The sequence below is a fragment of the Pongo pygmaeus genome, chromosome 20, assembly GCF_028885625.2.
Source record: "Pongo pygmaeus isolate AG05252 chromosome 20, NHGRI_mPonPyg2-v2.0_pri, whole genome shotgun sequence".
NCBI classification, from domain to species: Eukaryota; Metazoa; Chordata; class Mammalia; order Primates; family Hominidae; genus Pongo; species Pongo pygmaeus.
In genome coordinates, this window is record NC_072393.2 from 40,818,625 (window position 1) to 40,835,279 (window position 16,655).

At 54.7% G+C, this 16,655-nt stretch overlaps 2 protein-coding genes and 1 long non-coding RNA gene across 3 annotated transcripts; 2 read left to right on the forward strand and 1 right to left on the reverse strand.

Annotated features, from left to right (window-relative positions):
• Positions 1-1,489: 1,489 nt before the first annotated feature.
• GAPDHS (glyceraldehyde-3-phosphate dehydrogenase, spermatogenic) lies at positions 1,490-13,485 on the forward strand. The gene is made up of 11 exons (XM_054465744.2): positions 1,490-1,695; positions 4,935-5,112; positions 6,474-6,570; positions 6,744-6,850; positions 10,487-10,577; positions 10,658-10,776; positions 11,113-11,194; positions 11,511-11,662; positions 11,836-11,998; positions 13,078-13,175; positions 13,267-13,485. Exons 1-11 carry the CDS (start codon positions 1,629-1,631, stop codon positions 13,337-13,339), a joined length of 1,227 nt encoding a protein of 408 aa, XP_054321719.1. The 5' UTR covers positions 1,490-1,628; the 3' UTR covers positions 13,340-13,485.
• On the reverse strand, positions 9,740-13,738 carry LOC134738812 (uncharacterized). The gene is made up of 2 exons (XR_010124889.1): positions 11,079-13,738; positions 9,740-10,242 (listed from the first exon to the last, which is right to left on the reverse strand). It is a non-coding gene; the product is annotated as an uncharacterized LOC134738812 (long non-coding RNA).
• TMEM147 (transmembrane protein 147) lies at positions 13,738-15,695 on the forward strand. The gene is made up of 7 exons (XM_054465745.2): positions 13,738-13,984; positions 14,056-14,125; positions 14,695-14,754; positions 14,841-14,977; positions 15,114-15,198; positions 15,288-15,409; positions 15,493-15,695. Exons 1-7 carry the CDS (start codon positions 13,908-13,910, stop codon positions 15,614-15,616), a joined length of 675 nt encoding a protein of 224 aa, XP_054321720.1. The 5' UTR covers positions 13,738-13,907; the 3' UTR covers positions 15,617-15,695.
• The last annotated feature ends 960 nt before the right edge of the window (positions 15,696-16,655 follow it).

Consider the following 16,655-nt stretch of genomic DNA (forward strand, 5'->3'; position numbering starts at 1 on the left):
AAAAAAATTAGCCAGGTGTAGTGGTGCATGCCTGTAATCCCAGCTACTCAGGAGTCTGAGGCGGGAGAATCGCTTGAACCCAGGAGGCAGAGGTTGCAGTGAGCTGAGATCGCACCATTGCACTCCAGCCTAGGCAACAAGAGTGAAACCCTGTCTCAAAAAAGAAAAGAAAAGAAAAGAAAAGATTAGCAATCAGATGAAACCTGAGGAATTGACATTTATTCATTCAAGTATAGTTTATTGGGCTAACACCTTTTTCAGACAGGGTCTTGCTCTATTGCCCAGCTGGAGTGCAGTGGCACAATCATAGCTCACTGCAGCCTTGACCTCCTAGGCTCAAGTGATCCTCCCACCTCAGCCTCCCTAATAATTGGGACAACAGGCGTGCACCACCACACCTGGCTACTTTTTTTATTTTTTGTAGATACAGGGTTTTGCCACATTGCCCATGTTGGTCTCAAACTCCTGGACTCAAATGATCCTCCCACCTCAGCCTCCCAAAGTGTTGGGATTACAGGCATGAGCCACTGCGTCCAGCCCACAAACACGTTTTAAGTGCCAAACACTTTTATCAATGGGATACAGAAGTGACATAGATGACGTCCCTGTCCTCTTAGACTTACAGTCTGGTAGGCAGAGACAGTTGGCAAGAAAACAATTTTTAGAGAGACATGTGCTCTAAGGAAAATAAAAACATAGACAGTGTAGCCCTAGAGAAATTTTGCACACTGAAACATAACTCAGAATGGAGAAGTCAGACAAGGCTTCCTGGAAGATGGGCAGAAACTGGGGGGAAGGGGGTGACGGCTGACAGTGACAGAGAAAGGAGGGAACTTAGATGCAGAGTGTAGAAAGCCTCTCTTAAAGGGTGGGAAACCAAGAGGCAGCCAAGGGAAGCCGTGGGTGGGCCTTCCAGGCATACGGAGGCAGCAAGAGTCACTCCGCTGGAGAAGCCAAGGGACAGCACGGAACCTGTGTGCTTCAAGAGACAGAGAAGAGGAAAGGGCTTTCAGGAACAGTGTAAAAGGTGGGATTCCAGGCCAGGTGTGGTGGCTCGCTCCTGTAATCCCAGCATTTTGGAAGGCCGAGGTGGGAGGATCGCTTGAGCCCAAGGGTTCTAGACCAGCCTGAGCAAAAGAGTGAGACCCTCTCTCTACAAAAAAATAAAAAGTAAAAATAGCCTGCCGTGGTGGCTACACATGTAGTCCCAGCTACTCAGGAGGCCGAGGTGGGAGGATCGCTTGAACCCAGTTCAAGGCTGCAGTGAGCCATGATTGCACCACTGCACTCCAGCCTAGGAGAAAGAGTGACACCCTGTCTCAAAATAAATAAACAAATGATAATTTTAAAAAGTGGGATTCCATTCCAGACGGCAGTGCGTGGCCATGGAACGGTGGTGCACAGCATGCTGATGTCCCATGCCTCTACGGGGATGGGATGCGGTGGTCTCAGGCCTCTGGCTTGGGCGCCGCCCCTCGGCGACGTCACTGGGTACTGTGACGTCACTGGGTACTGTGACATCACAGCAATTAGCCCAGTACCCACCAGCCCTGGTGCTCCGCACGCACCTCAGTAACATCACAGCAGGTCCCGAGGCAGCCAGGCCAATGATAACCTTATAAGAGGCCATGTCGAAGCGCGACATCGTCCTCACCAATGTCACCGTCGTCCAGTTGCTGCGACAGCCGTGCCCGGGTGAGGGAGGCAGCGGAGGGTGCGGGGGAGGGCTGGAAAGGGCAGTGGGGAGCGTCTGCACCCTCACACCTGTGCCGTATCCCGACCGCCCTTCCTGGCGTGTGCACCATCTAGGGACCAGGGCATCATCCGCTCTCCCTCCCTCCACACCCGCCAGTGTGCTGGCAGAGTGGGGTTTACTGCGATGGCGGGGAGACCGGGCCTCCGCCCCCAGGGCTGGGTGGGCTTCGCGCCGCTATCACACAGTAGAAAGAGCAGAAACGAGGGCCATCGGAGGCTGCAGCCTCAAAGTGGCGGGAAGCGGGCGGGCTTAGGAGGGGCTTATGGAGAACCCAGGGGTGCTGGGCTTCCATGTAAAAGTGATGTTCATGGCGCTTCGCGTGAGGTGGGCTTTGCCCTCCCTGTGAGGCACAAAACAAGGACACTTGCAACCTTGCCGGGGACGTGCTGACCACTTCGCAGGCGAGAGCTCAGGGAAGCCTCACCACCACCTGAGAAGGCCAGTGTGTGCCCGCAGTTTACAGAGCGGCCAGCAGAGGTTAAGAGAGGGCAAACTACTTCCTTAGTCTCTCAACGAGGGCGGCGTGCGCGCGCACACACACACACACACACACACACTCACTCTAGCCGGAGGAACCAGGTCTTCCGGTGGGCTGCCTCCATTCATTCCCACGCTGTTCCCTCACTTCCCACGGGCGGGGGCTGCAGGGGTAGGTGGGGCTAGGGCTTGGGTCCAGGAGACCCTGGAAGACACAAGAGCAGACAGGCTTACCAACCTCATGAGACTTGAACCCCTGCCCTGCACGTCACTGCTCCGTGGCCTCGGGCTTCATTTTCCCCTCTGTAAAGTGGGTTTATAGCACATGCCTCTCGGGATTCAGTGGGAGGACACAGTGAGGAGCTCGGGGCAGCACCCAGCTAGCCCCCAGGCTTTTCTCCAACCCGGGGACCCCAACCCTACAGTGGAGGGGAAGAGAGTGCAAGTCTGGGAGCGCTGGGAGAGGAGGACCATCTGAGTTTTCTTCGGAAGGGTCACCCATTGGGCTCAGATTCCCACCCTGAACCAGGTGGACAAATCCCCTTTCTCCCATAGCAGAAACAACCCCCAAGGATGCAAACATCTTCAAGTTCACCAATAAACACTAACACCTTCATGAACTTGGACAGCCACTGGAAACACCTATAGTCCAGCCTCAGGCCACAAGGTCTGTGGCAACAGGGAGAGGTCAGGGAGTCAGACAGGCCAGCTGTCCCCCAGCTCCCAGCCCCACCACCTCCCAGGTACCTTTGATTTGGTGCCAAAAACTTGGACTACCACTATCCCTTTCCAGCCCTTCTCCACCCCCCGTTATCTCCCTTTCCTCAGGAATCTGTGTAGGATCAGACTTCCCTCCTCTATTAAAATCAGCTCCTATGTGTGGGCCTCGAGATCTCACTGAGCCCTCACAGCAGCCCCTAGGTGGGGGATCAGCCCCGAGAGGTTCATTAACTTGCTCAAGTCCACAGAGCAGCAGGTCTGTGTGGATTGAGCGAGGCTTGACTTTCCAGCTTGAAACTCTCTGCCACCAGGTCCCCTAAGTCTCCACTTCTCCCCTCTTCTCAAGCCCTCCTCTGTAGCTCAGGCGGCTGCTACCTCCAGGCACAGGTGTTTTTAAGGGCAGTCCAGGAGCGGGAGTGTGTGTGGAGAGGTGGGAGCCAGTGTGAGCTTCCGTGTTTCACAGAGTATGATACGTGGTACTCTCTAAGCTTCCCTGAGGATAAGAAATCTTATCCTGAGGATAAGAAATGCTTGGAGTGCTTATTTTATTTTTTAATTTTTTTTGTGAGATGGAGTTTCGCTCTTGTTGCCCAGGCTGGAGTGCAATGGTACAATCGGCTCACCGCAACCTCCGCCTCCCGGGTTCAAGCGAATTCTCCTGCTTCAGCCTCCTGAGTAGCTGGGATTACAGGCACGCACCAGCACGCCTGGCTAATTTTTTTGTATTTTTAGTAGAGACGGGGTTTCTGCATGTTGGTCAGGCTGGTCTCAAACTCCCGACTTCAGGTGATCCGCCTGCCTCAGCCTCCCAAAGTGCTGGGATTACAGGCGTGAGCCACCACTCCTGGCCTGGAGTGCTTATTAAAAACAGGATTTCTGGGCCTCCATACAGACCTACTGAGTCCGATTTTTCTAGGAAGAGCCCTCCTCAGGTGATTTTTTTTTTTTAGACAGAGTCTCGCTCTGTCGCCCAGGCTGGAGTGCAGTGGCGCAATCTCGGCTCACTGCAACCTCCGCCTCCCAGGTTCAAGAGATTCTCTTGCCTCAGCCCCCCGAGGAGCTGGGATTACAGTATTTTTAGTAGAGAACAGGTTTCTCCATGTTGGCCAGGCTGGTCTTGAACTCCTGACCTCAAGTGATCCACCCACCTTAGCCTCCCGAAGTGCCAGGATTACAGGCGTGAACCACCACACCTGGCCACTCCGATGACTCCTAACATGGAACAGTTTGGGGACCATTGGGCTAAATCAATTATCGGACAAATTCGGGGAACAATCTACAAAATACTAATGCATATCAAACGTTTCCTCAGCTTGGTCATAAGCAATCCATGTATTACCTCATTTAATCCTCACAACAACCCTCTAAGAAAAGTACTATTATCTCCCCTTACAGAGGAGGAAACTGAGGCACAGAGAACGTCACCCCAAGCGATCTATGTTGAAAGTACATACCCCGGCCAGGCGCGGTGGCTCACGCCTGTAATCCTAGCACTTTGGGAGGCTGAGGCGGGTGGATCACCTAAAGTCAGGAGTTCGAGACCAGCCTGGCCAACATGGTGAAACCCTGTCTCTACTAAAAATACAAAAATTAGCCAGGCGCCGTGGTGGGTGCCTATAATCCCAGCTACTCAGGAGGCTGAGGCAGGAGAATCGCTTGAACCCAGGAGACAGAGGTTGCAGTGAGCCAAGATCAGGCCACTGCACTCCAGCCTGGGTGACAGAGCAATACTCTGTCTCGGCGGCGGGGGTGGGGGGGAACGAAAGTACATACCCAGTGAATTAGAATCTCCAGGAAAGAGCCCTTGGGACTGATATTTTAAACAAGTTCATTCTGTAGAGAAAGTGGGTTTGGGAAACACTGGGCTAAATGGTTGCTCACGAGGGGCCAGGAGCCAGCAACAGATTCTGGGCAGCAAAGACAGTTTGTTCACTTTCACTTTGGTGGTCGTGCAACCCATTCCCTCCCTTCCCCTGCATAGTGACCAGAGCACCGCCCCCACCTGAGCCTAAGGCTGAAGTAGAGCCCCAGCCACAACCAGAACCCACACCAGTCAGGGAGGAAATAAAGCCACCACCGCCACCACCGCCTCCTCGCCCTGCTACTCCTCCTCCTAAGGTGGTGTCTGTGGCCCGGGAGCTGACTGTGGGCATCAATGGGTGAGTCTACTCCAGCCCCTGATCAGTCTGACGCCTTAAGAGCCCAGCCCCTCCTCTGGCTGCTAACTGGGGGCACCTCCACATTTCCCCCCATCAATGCTTTCATTCCGACGACCTTGGAGAAATAGCCCGGAGTAAGGCAGACAGGGCCCCATGCTCAGCAGCATTCTGGTGGGGAAGACAGTAATCAAATAAAGAAATGAGATTGTTCAGTAGAGTGTGCTGGGAACAGTGTAGAACCCAGTGGAAAAGTCAGGCTGGAGAGGGCAGCCTTTGCCAGTGATCAGGGGAGGCCTTGGGGAGAAGGTGTCATTGGAGTGGGACCAGAGTGATGAGATGCAGCCAGCTCCCAGGGCACCTTGCTGGGGAAGGAGTCTTCCAGGCAGCGGGACAAGCAATGATTCCGGGGCAGAGGCAAGCTCAGTGTGTTCAGGGACAGCCAGGTAGTCAGAGTGGCTGGTGTCCACCAAGCAAAGGGAAAAGGAGGGAGGCCGGTGGGAAGCCCGGAGGGGGCTGCTACACCACGGTAAAGAGTGTGGATCTTGTTTTACTGATGGACAGTCGTGGATGTTTTCATGCCAAGAGACGTAATCTGTCTTGAAGTTTTAAAAGATCCATCCTGGCTCACACCTGTAAACCCAGCAGTTTGGGAGGCCGAGGCAGGAGAATCCTTTGAGACCAGGAGTTTGAGACCAGCGTGGGCAACATAGTGAGACTCTGTCTCTACAAAGAAAAAATTTTTTAATTGTTTAATGAAAAAATAAAAGATCCATCCAGCTACAAGGTTAAGAATAGGGGTTAGGAGCCAGGTGCAGTGGCTCATGCCTGTAATCCCAGCACTTTGGGAGGCCAAGGCGGGTCTATCAACTTGAGGTCAGGAGTTCAAGACCGGCCTGGCCAACATGGCAAAACCCTGTCTCTATTAAAAATACAAAAATTAGCCAGGTGTGGTGGTATGCGCCTGTAGTCCCAGCTACTTGGGAGGCTGAGGCAGGAGAATCACTTGAACCCAGGAGGCAGAGGTTGCAATGAGCCCAGATAGCACCACTGCACTCCAGCCTGGGCGAAAGAGCTAGACTCCATCTCAAAAAAAAAAAAAAAAAAAAAAAAAAAAAAAAATATATATATATATATATATATATATATATATATATATATATGGGTTAGGGAACGGATTGGGAGAGGGAGCTGAAAAAGCAGTTAAAAGGGCTGGTGAGGTCATCTTGGCAAGAGATGACCATGGCCGGCACAGAGGTTGTTGCCTTGTCCCCTGGATTAAGGATTCCCAACCAGGCTCCTTGAGGGAGCCTCCTCTCCATTACCCCCTTCTCTCCCATCCCTTCCTGTCTGTCCCTGGCCAGATTTGGACGCATCGGTCGCCTGGTCCTGCGCGCCTGCATGGAGAAGGGTGTTAAGGTGGTGGCTGTGAATGATCCATTCATTGACCCGGAATACATGGTCAGTAGCTGGCAGAGGGCAGGAACAGCAGGGTGGGACTGGGGTGGGAAAGGGACTCAGGGAAGCTGTATGGAAGGCTCTCAGCTGCAATGTGAGACCTTCACCAAAGAGGGGACTCTCTAGGGATCCTCGCCCTGCCACCCCAAGACTAGGAGCCATTCCATCCCCCACAGGTGTACATGTTTAAGTATGACTCCACCCACGGCCGATACAAGGGAAGTGTGGAATTCAGGAACGGACAGCTGGTCGTGGACAACCATGAGATCTCTGTCTACCAGTGGTAAGGAGAGCATCTGTCTGATGCACGGCTGTGACATATTGAGGCAGGGGATGTGGAGGTGGCTAAAATGGGATTCCAGCCTCTCACATGGGGTTCTGAAACCACCTCCAAAATTGGGTGTGCATGCCTCTAGGTACTAATTTGAAGAGGGGAGTCTCAGGTCCTTCACCCCTAAAATGATTAAGAAGCACTGATCTAAAAAGATGCCTCACTGTACTCAAGAATGCTTTTTCTTTTTCTTTTTTTAGGGACGGGGTATCACTCTCTTGCCCAGTCTGGAGTGCAGTGGTGTAATCATAACTCACCACAGCCTTGACCTCCCGAGCTCAAGTGATCCTCCCACCTCGGCCTCCCGAGTAGTTGGCACAAGCCACAATACCTGGCAAATTTTTTGTAGAGATGAGGTCTTGCCATCTGGCCCAGGCTGGTTTCAAACTCCTGGCCCCAAGCAATCCTCCCACCTTGGCCTCCCAGAGTGCTGGGATTACAGGCAGGAGCCATCGCATTTTGCTTTAATGCACATTTGTATGTTTTCTCGTGGGCATATCAACATGTCCAGAACTCAACTCTTGATTCCTCTTCACCCCCACACCTATTCAGCGCCCATTGACCACTGCTGGCCAACTGTGCCTGAATTCCAAAGGGAGGAAGGTATAATGAGGCTTGTGCGAACATCTGATCATCCGTTCCCATCATGGCCTTAACCAGTGTTTCAGGTTTACTTTAGAATGCCCTGGGCCGAGAGAAGGGCTACATTCAGTTAGTTGGGGGAGCTTAGAATTTTATTTTGGCTGACATTCACCTTTCTAATGTAAACTATTAGCCACGCCTGGCTCTGTGGCTGCCTGGGGCTTACACACACACACAACCCCACAGGCCCACACACATGCACACTAGTGAACCCTGTCCAGGCCCAGGCAGGGTCTGCAGCCTCCCCAGCGCCCCTCCCCACAGATCTAATCTCAGCCTTTCTCCTTGTACTTACTGGGGGTAGGGTGAGTGATAAAGGGGCAGGGATGGGTGCAGTAGATTTGTGGGCAGGCGGCAGAGACTGGAGAGTGAGTGAAAATGGAAGAAAGCTGCTTAACCCAAGTTTGAAATCATGACACCGGAAACAACTCCAGCACCATAGTTATCACGCAGACTTTAACGTGGCCACCACCATTCCTGCCACTTGGAGTCATCCCTCTTCCCCACCTAGCTGCCCCCTCTGTCCACGGCCCCGACTCAGGTGTTGCCTTCTCTAGTTACTTGTGCAATGCAGTTCCCCGCCCCTCCAGCCCCCTCTCCATCCCCGCACTGTTGGGCTGCACAAGCCAGGCTGTGTGCCTGCACTCTGCCTTGCACCGCCGCTAGCTAGCTGGGTGACCTTGGGCAAGGAACCAAACTTGCCTGAGCCTCAGTTCCCCGCTGTATCTGAAGGGGATGATGAGCAAACCTACCACAGTGGTAGCTGGGAGCACGAATGGAGTGAACACGTGTTTGTGGACACTTAAACGGGCACTTCCCACAATGCCATGGCTTTGCAGGGAGGGCTCTGTCAACTGGCACCACCACTGTTGCTCTGGCATTAGCAGGTACAGGCCCTGGTAGACATTCAGAACTTCCTTTGAATGAATGAATGGAATCCTCAAAACAGCCCGGTGGGCAGGAGGCTGGGGCCCATGACAGCCTTGGCGAGGGCCTGGGGTCTTCTGGGGCACAGTCTTTGCCTCAGGCCAACTCAGCAATTGCTGCAGAGGAATCGCAAGTGTCCCTAATTTGGAAGGCAGGAAATGGGGGGTATCTGAGAAGAGCTAGTTGGGCCAGATGATGGAAAGTGGACTGACAGAGCAGGAGACAGGAAGAGGATAACCATGTGCTATGGCCTTGCGGGGCAGCCCATTCATTCACTCATTCAGGCAGTGGAAACAGGAGTGCAGACCCGAGGTGGGGCCAGCCACCTGCACTCCAGCAGGCTCTCCCTCTCACTCCCCTCCCCTCTGCCCTGACAGCAGTAAAAAAATGCAAAAATTGACAGCGGTAGCACTTCCTCATTGGGTTGTGAAGGTTACGTGAGTTTAATACAGGTAAGGCACTTAGAACATGGGCACAGGACAGGTGTTCAGTAAACATGTATAAAATGACTAACTAAAAAAAAAAAAAAACACAAGGCCAGGTGCAGCAGCTCATGCCTGTCATCCCAGCACTTTGGGAGGCTGAGGTGGGTGGATCACCTGAGGTCAGGAGTTTGAGACCAGCCTGGCCAACAGAGCAAAACTCCGTCACCACCAAAAACACAAAAAACAACAACAATAAAAAACTAGCCAGGTGTGGTAATGCATGCCTGTAACCCCAGCTACTCGGGAGGCAGAGGCAGGAGAATCGCTTGAACCCAGAAGGTGGAGGTTGCAGTGAGCAGAAATCGTGCCACTGCACTCCAGCCTGAGTGACAGAGTGAGACTCTGTCTCAAAAACAAAACAAAACAAAACAAAACAAAGAAAACCCATGAGGACAGGCACGGTGGCTCACACCTGTAATCCCAGCACTGTGGGAGGCCAAGGATCACTTGAGCCCAGGGGTTCTAAAGCACCCTGGGCAACAAAAGTGAGATCCCATCTCTACAAAAAAATTTAAAAATTAGCTGGGCATGGTGGTGTGCGCCTGTAGTCCCAGCTACTCAGGAGGCCAAGGCAGGAGGATGGCTGGAGCCAGGAAGATCAAGGCTGCAGTGAGCTCTGATTGCACCACTGCACTCCAGCCTGGGCGACAGAGGAAGACCCTGTCTCAAAACAAACCCTACAAACATTGATTGAACCCCCCATTGAGGGGAGCAGGCTCAATGGCAATGGAAACAGACCGATACTGGCCGAGAATCGCAGAAGCAAAGCACCCAGTTACTCATGATAAACCTGGGAAGAAAGTGGAATACAGTTTATTCACTTAATGCTTGTTTGCTAAAGCCAAGTAGGAAACGGCAATACTAGATGTTTAATGTGTTTCAAATACATTTGTGCTGACAAATGTTTGTCAAAATACCAAGTAAAAACATAAATTTATAAAACAGGAAACCAAAAACCTCCCTTACCTTTGTAATGTAAACCATGAGCCACCGCTGCCCCAAGGCTGCCTCAGGCTTCAGGAGTCCTCCAGGAGCTTTTTCTTTAATGCACTGTCTGTTTTCAGGGACTCTCCTGGCCCTTGGCAGCCAGCTTCCTATTGCAGGAGCTGAGGGTCTAGGAGGGTTCGTGGTGAGGTTGTCAGGGCTGGGAAGTAGAAAGCAGCCGGGCAGGCCTCACAGTCACAGAGTCCACGTCCCGGGCAGCATATGGAGAAAGGATCCGGGCTAGCTGACAGCAGTCAGCGTTGGCGCCTCCGAGGAGGTTGAGGGCTGAGTTGGGGAGGTCACCACCTGTACCCAGGGATAGCAGGGGTGGTGCAATCAGCAAAGGGAAAGTGGTCTGAAGTGGGGCAGTGGTGAAAAGCTAGGCCAGCGGGGTGGAGCCCATCTGGAGCAAGTAGGTATGTGGGGTAGTGGACGCAGGTGGTTGCAGGTGGGCTGGCACCTGCTCAGCCTGTCAAATGGTGAAAGCCATGGACTGTGAAGGTGGGGCTCAAGCAGGGGAGACTGACTCAGCCCTGCCACTTCCCCACAGTAAGGAGCCCAAACAGATCCCCTGGAGGGCTGTCGGGAGCCCCTACGTGGTGGAGTCCACAGGCGTGTACCTCTCCGTAGAGGCAGCTTCGGTAAGCCAGGGAGAGGTGTCCAGGGCTAGCTGGGGAGATGATGGCGCCAGAAGCCCCTGACACCTGCGCTTCCTCCCCAGGACCACATCTCAGCAGGTGCTCAACGTGTGGTCATCTCCGCGCCCTCACCGGACGCACCAACGTTCGTCATGGGTGTGAATGAAAATGACTATAACCCTGGCTCCATGAACATTGTGAGGTAATGTGGGCAGTGACATCCTGCAATGTGTGGAAGGGAGGGTAGACTCGTCCTCCCCACCCTCAGCCCCACTGGATTCCTGGTCACTTGGCTTCTGCTTCTCCTTCCCGAAACTATCTGCTAAAAATGCATGACTTCCAGAGGACAAGCTTGGGGAGACTTCCCAGCTGCACCTCAGTGCCTCCTTCACTCTGACAGTGTCCCCACAGATCCCTCTCACCCTCATCCTGACGTTTCATAAAACCAAGTCTGCATGCATACCCCAAGACGGGTAGGGGTGGAGGGGTGGCTCTGCGACTCACCTCACAGTGCCCGTGCACACCTTGGCTGTTTCAGCAACGCATCCTGCACCACCAACTGTTTGGCTCCCCTCGCCAAAGTCATCCATGAGCGATTTGGGATCGTGGAAGGCTTGATGGTGAGTTGAGGATGAGGGGCTGGGGCAGGAAGGATGGCAGGGAAACCCAACCTCTTCTTCCCTGGCCTTGCTTACTGTATGGAGTTAAGAGGGAGAGACTGGTTTCGGGAGGAGAGGCCCACTAGTGCAGAAGTCATTTAAAACACTGTGCAACCCTCAGGCAAGGCTGGACCCTGGCCTGCACACGTCCCCTCCTGTGGTCTGTGGTGGTGGCCCCACCAGCCTTCACACCTAGGCCACCACCTTAGTCCTGGAAAAAAGAGGCATGGGAGCTCAGGAGCACGAAGGCCTCATCTTGGTCCTTCTCTTCCCCAAGACCACAGTCCATTCCTACACGGCTACCCAGAAGACGGTGGACGGGCCATCAAGGAAGGCCTGGCGAGATGGGCGGGGTGCCCACCAGAACATCATCCCAGCCTCCACTGGGGCTGCGAAAGCCGTGACCAAAGTCATCCCAGAGCTCAAAGGGTATGAGGACAAGAAGCTGCGACCAGGGTGGGGGCACACCCCGGGAGGACTGGACTGGCCCGGCCCTCAGTCCTTAAGAGGAAAGCAGGGGCCTGGCCCAGCCACAGGGCAAGGGGGAATGGAGGGCAACGTCCCTAAGTTCTGACTCCTGTTCCTCATGGGGGATTCTCCAGGAAGCTGACAGGGATGGCGTTCCGGGTACCAACCCCAGATGTGTCTGTCGTGGACCTGACCTGCCGCCTCGCCCAGCCTGCCCCCTACTCAGCCATCAAGGAGGCTGTAAAAGCAGCAGCCAAGGGGCCCATGGCTGGCATCCTTGCCTACACCGAGGATGAGGTAGGGGCTGAGGAGAGGAGCCCTGGGAGGAGCCCTCTGGGGAGGGACATGATTTCCACTTGCCAGGGAGCTGCTCTCAATGTGCCAAGACAGAAACTGCAAGGGAGTTTCTTGGAGGTGGCAAGGGAGATCTCCCTGCCTCAGGGCCTTTGCACTTGCTGTTCCTTTGGTCTGAAATGCTTCCCTTGCCAGGTGACCATACAGTCTGTCCTTACTTCCTCCAAGTCTCTACTTCAACCTCCCTCTTCAGCAAGGCACCCCCTCAAAAGATGTTCTTTTTGTGGCCCTATTCCTCACCTGAAATTTCATTCCATAGTCACTGTTGGCCCCAGTGGTGTGTGCATTCCAAGAAAACAGGGATTTAGGGGCTGCATTTTCACTTTTGTGGCTCCAGCCTGGCATACAGCAGGTGACTAATACATGCTTAGTGAACAAAAGACAACAGTTCCCATTTTTTTCAATACTCGCTCAGGGCCAGGCCATGGCCAGGTGCCTTCTCTGTGAGGAGTGGATGCCATGGTCATGGTGGACACCCCTGTACGTCCACCTTGGTGCTGTCTCCCTGCATTAACTCCTGCAGGTCCACTTTCCCACAGTCACCGGGATCTTTTGTTTTAATGGAATCACATTGCATCACCCGTTTTCAGGATTGAAAACACTCCTATGGCCTTTCATGACACTACGGCTAAAACCCTCAGCTCCTGCGTTCCTGCAGCTCCTTCCACCTCAGACACTGTGCTGAGGGCCACAGCCGGTCAGATCTTTCTAGTCATCTAGACCCAGGCTCATGGCCACCCCTCAGAGAGGCTCTCCATGCTGGCCCATTCCAAATGCTTGCATTATTCCTAGGAAAAGGATGTACTGGTACAGCATGAGGGTGTTTGTGACCTGTGCCCTTTGGCCAGACCCCGACACAGTGCCTTGGTCATACCCTCCAGTCCAGAGACTGGACACAGTAGGGCTACATCAAATATTATAGATGAATGCATGGATGGTCGATAGAGCTAAGAGTCGGGGTCTCAGCTCCTGGAGGTCCTTGCTCTGCCGGACACACTTATCTTTGAAATTCTGACTCCCAGGTCGTCTCTACGGACCTTCTCGGTGATACCCACTCGTCCATCTTCGATGCTAAGGCCGGCATTGCGCTCAATGACAATTTCGTGAAGCTCATTTCATGGTAAGGGGGAAGGAGCTAGAGACTTAGAGGGAGGGGAACTAAGGGGTGGTCGGAAAGAACTCCCTTGAAGCTCCCGACCCCTCCTCCACAGGTACGACAACGAATATGGCTACAGTCACCGGGTGGTCGACCTCCTCCGATACATGTTCAGCCGAGACAAGTGAAACGGGAAGGTCCTTTCTTTCCTTCCCAGGGGCCGGGGCCGGAACATGTGCCTCCCGTTCCAGCATCTGGCTGCCCGGGGGAGGAAGGGCACCCGGGCGCGCGCCCCACGCCGATGGGTTCATGGTGAAATAAAAAACAGTGCTCACGGCTGCGTCCCGTATCTCTGCGCCGGTCAGGGCGGGTTCTGATCCGGGTTTGAGGCCCGCCCCACCCTTACTCGATCGCCTGCGCCCACGGGCGAGGGGTCGCGCTCGACTCCAAGCCGGGTTCCACTTCAGGAGACGGGGACTGCGATGGCAGCGGGAGACGCCCCACATGGCCGGAAGTTACTCGCCAAAGCCCTGGGCCGGCAGCGGTGGGAACCAGGGCCGGCCACGGGCGCTCTGACGTCACTGGGCGCGACGCCCCGCGCCGGGACTACTGCTCCCAGAAGGTCGCGCGCGGGCCCCTGCCAGTCAGGTGGGCGCCAGGCCCCGGCCGTGGCGAAAGTGCCGACGGAGCCGGAGACCCGCTCCCAGAGACGCCGCCTCGCGATCCCCGCGCGGGCGGGACCGGGCGGCCGGCGTCATGACCCTGTTTCACTTCGGGAACTGCTTCGCTCTTGCCTACTTCCCCTACTTCATCACCTACAAGTGCAGCGGCCTGTGAGTGCGGGAAGGGCGCGGGGCGGAGAGGGCGCGGAGCCCGGGCCGACCCTCACCTCCTGCTTCTCCAGGTCCGAGTACAACGCCTTCTGGAAATGCGTCCAGGCTGGAGTCACCTACCTCTTTGTCCAACTCTGCAAGGTGAGGGCCACCGGGACCCCACGTGTTCTGGCCCCCAGGCTCTACAGACCCAGGGACCCGCCCCCGTTGCGTATCCCACACGCCCCCGCCCCACGGTGGGACCGCCCTCGGGACTCCGTATTGGGAGGCGTCAGGATACCTAGAGAGGATGGACTTTGAAGAGGGCACGACCTGAGAAGAGACCTAGAAGCAACTTTTGCGTAGCACTTAGTAAAACTGAGAAAACCTCAGTAGTGTGGTTGGCTAAGAGGGTTTTTTTTGGTGCGGTTAAGAGTGATCTCCGATTCTCTACGTGCTGCTAACACTGCCCAAGGAGCAGCACCTTCAGACCTGACTCAGGTGCCCTGTGATCACCCAGAACTCAAACTTCCAGCCCCGTCGGGGACCCGGGGACCTAGCCTCTATCTCCCCGATTCCTGTAATTTTGCCACCATCTGGTGGTTCCTTTTCCAGATGGGTCCCCAGAACCTGTCCTGCCCTCCTCATACCCACGAACTTCCCACAAATCCCACGTGGTTTATTTTGATCCCCTCACCTTGAAGTGACCTGTTTCTGCTTTCTGTTCTCAGATGCTGTTCTTGGCCACTTTCTTTCCCACCTGGGAAGGCGGCATCTATGACTTCATTGGGGTGAGAGGGGCCAGGGAAGGGCAGGGAGTTCAGGAGTGGGGCTCCCTGTCCCTCTGTGCTTACTTAAGCCTCAACCTGACCCGCAGGAGTTCATGAAGGCCAGCGTGGATGTGGCAGACCTGATAGGTCTAAACCTTGTCATGTCCCGGAATGCCGGCAAGGGGGAGTACAAGATCATGGTTGCTGCCCTGGGCTGGGCCACCGCCGAGCTTATTATGTCCCGGTGCGTGCAACAGCCTGGAGCCCAGACCCCTGAGAAGGGACACCTGGGTTCCACGGGGGTGCTGGAGGGCAGGGGCTCAAAGCCTGGTGCTGAAGGTGTCTAGGTACTGGAGAATCCCATCCTTTGCCTTCCTCAGCTGCATTCCCCTATGGGTCGGAGCCCGGGGCATTGAGTTTGACTGGAAGTACATCCAGATGAGCATCGACTCCAACATCAGTCTGGTAGGCAGTCCTGCTCTCCCACATACACGTTTCTGCTGGCGGCCATATTCCTCCCCGAGGCCTGGCCCCGACTTTCTGCCTCCCTCCAGGTCCATTACATCGTCGCGTCTGCTCAGGTCTGGATGATAACACGCTATGATCTGTACCACACCTTCCGGCCAGCTGTCCTCCTGCTGATGTTCCTCAGTGTCTACAAGGCCTTCGTTATGGAGTGAGTTGGGTGGGGTTTAGGGCTGGGTGCAAAGTGGAGTGGGTTATCTAGTCTCCCTCCCTCATTGTGACATTTTCCTGCAGGACCTTCGTCCACCTCTGCTCCCTAGGCAGTTGGACAGCCCTACTGGCCCGAGCAGTGGTAACGGGGCTGCTGGCCCTCAGCACTTTGGCCCTGTATGTCGCCGTTGTCAATGTGCACTCCTAGGCTTGGTGTCTCAGACATTGATGTACCTTTTCCCTGCCTCGCTCCAGGTTTTAGTGAAGTAAACAGTATTTGGAAAGTTGTTGCTGCCTCCATTTCTCTCTCTTGGGAACTGTTTCCCAATACCGTGTCCACCCGGATCCCAGAGGCCCTGGTTCTGTCTCCGGAGCCAGGTAGACAAGCTGGAAGCTAGCCAGTCACTGACTTGTCCCATGTCTTTTTCCTCAGGCTCCTTGTTTGCCAGGAGTAGACAGAAGGTTTGGATGATCTTTGAGCAGTGGCAGAGGCCAGGGCCCTCAGGGAACAGGTGATAGAGGGGAGCTAGAATCCCCTCTATAGAGACAGAGAAGGCCCTTGGGGGGCTCTTCCTCTCCTCACAGCCCCAATCTGGGCCTCCTCACATGGGCCCTTCCCGGGCTGGTTGCCTCCAAGGCTCCTGGCCCCAGTGTCCCCCTCCAATCCATCCTCTGTATGGCAGCCAGGGGATCTATCTGAAACCCGTCTAACCAGGTCATCCTCCCACTTGCAGCCGCTTGCGGCCCCTTGTTACACAGCGGATAGTCCAATTGCTTGGCCTTTGGTTTTACCCAACCAGCAAAACCAGCTTTTCTGAAACTGCTCCCTAGAATAATTTGTCCAGCCAGATTCTTAACATCGTTCAAGCCGTGGGGTCAGCATGGGGCTGGGGGGAGAGTTGTGACTGTGAGCTCCTCAGTTCAATGGCCCTCAGATCAGGTCCCAGCCTAAGCCTTCTCAGGGTGGAGTGGAGAGACAGCTGCAGCCAAGGAGCAGAGCAGTGGGGCTCCCAGCTTGGACATTGTCCTGGATGCCCCCCTCCACCCTCAGCCTTCCTTGGTCCACTGAAGCCGGCTCCCCGCCTCTCTCTGAGGGGGATGTGTCAGAAGTTTTGAATGTCATGTTTAAGCTCCACTTTGATGCACACCCTCCCCACTCAGGAAGATGCTCCCCATCCTTGGTGTTCCCAGTGGGGTACCCCAGGGAGTAGGATAGGGCAGTTGCTCCTCCTCCTCCACCAGGCTGT

Excerpts from the sequence above, each read along its gene's own strand:
- GAPDHS (XM_054465744.2), top strand. The coding sequence starts at position 1,629 with ATGTCGAAGCGCGACATCGTCCTCACCAATGTCACCGTCGTCCAGTTG. Across the intron at positions 5,113-6,473 it reads CTGACTGTGGGCATCAATGG|ATTTGGACGCATCGGTCGCC; the intron begins GTGAGTCTACTC and ends GTCCCTGGCCAG. Across the intron at positions 6,571-6,743 it reads TCATTGACCCGGAATACATG|GTGTACATGTTTAAGTATGA; the intron begins GTCAGTAGCTGG and ends CATCCCCCACAG.
- TMEM147 (XM_054465745.2), top strand. The coding sequence starts at position 13,908 with ATGACCCTGTTTCACTTCGGGAACTGCTTCGCTCTTGCCTACTTCCCC. Across the intron at positions 14,755-14,840 it reads GCATCTATGACTTCATTGGG|GAGTTCATGAAGGCCAGCGT; the intron begins GTGAGAGGGGCC and ends CCTGACCCGCAG. Across the intron at positions 15,199-15,287 it reads TCGACTCCAACATCAGTCTG|GTCCATTACATCGTCGCGTC; the intron begins GTAGGCAGTCCT and ends GCCTCCCTCCAG.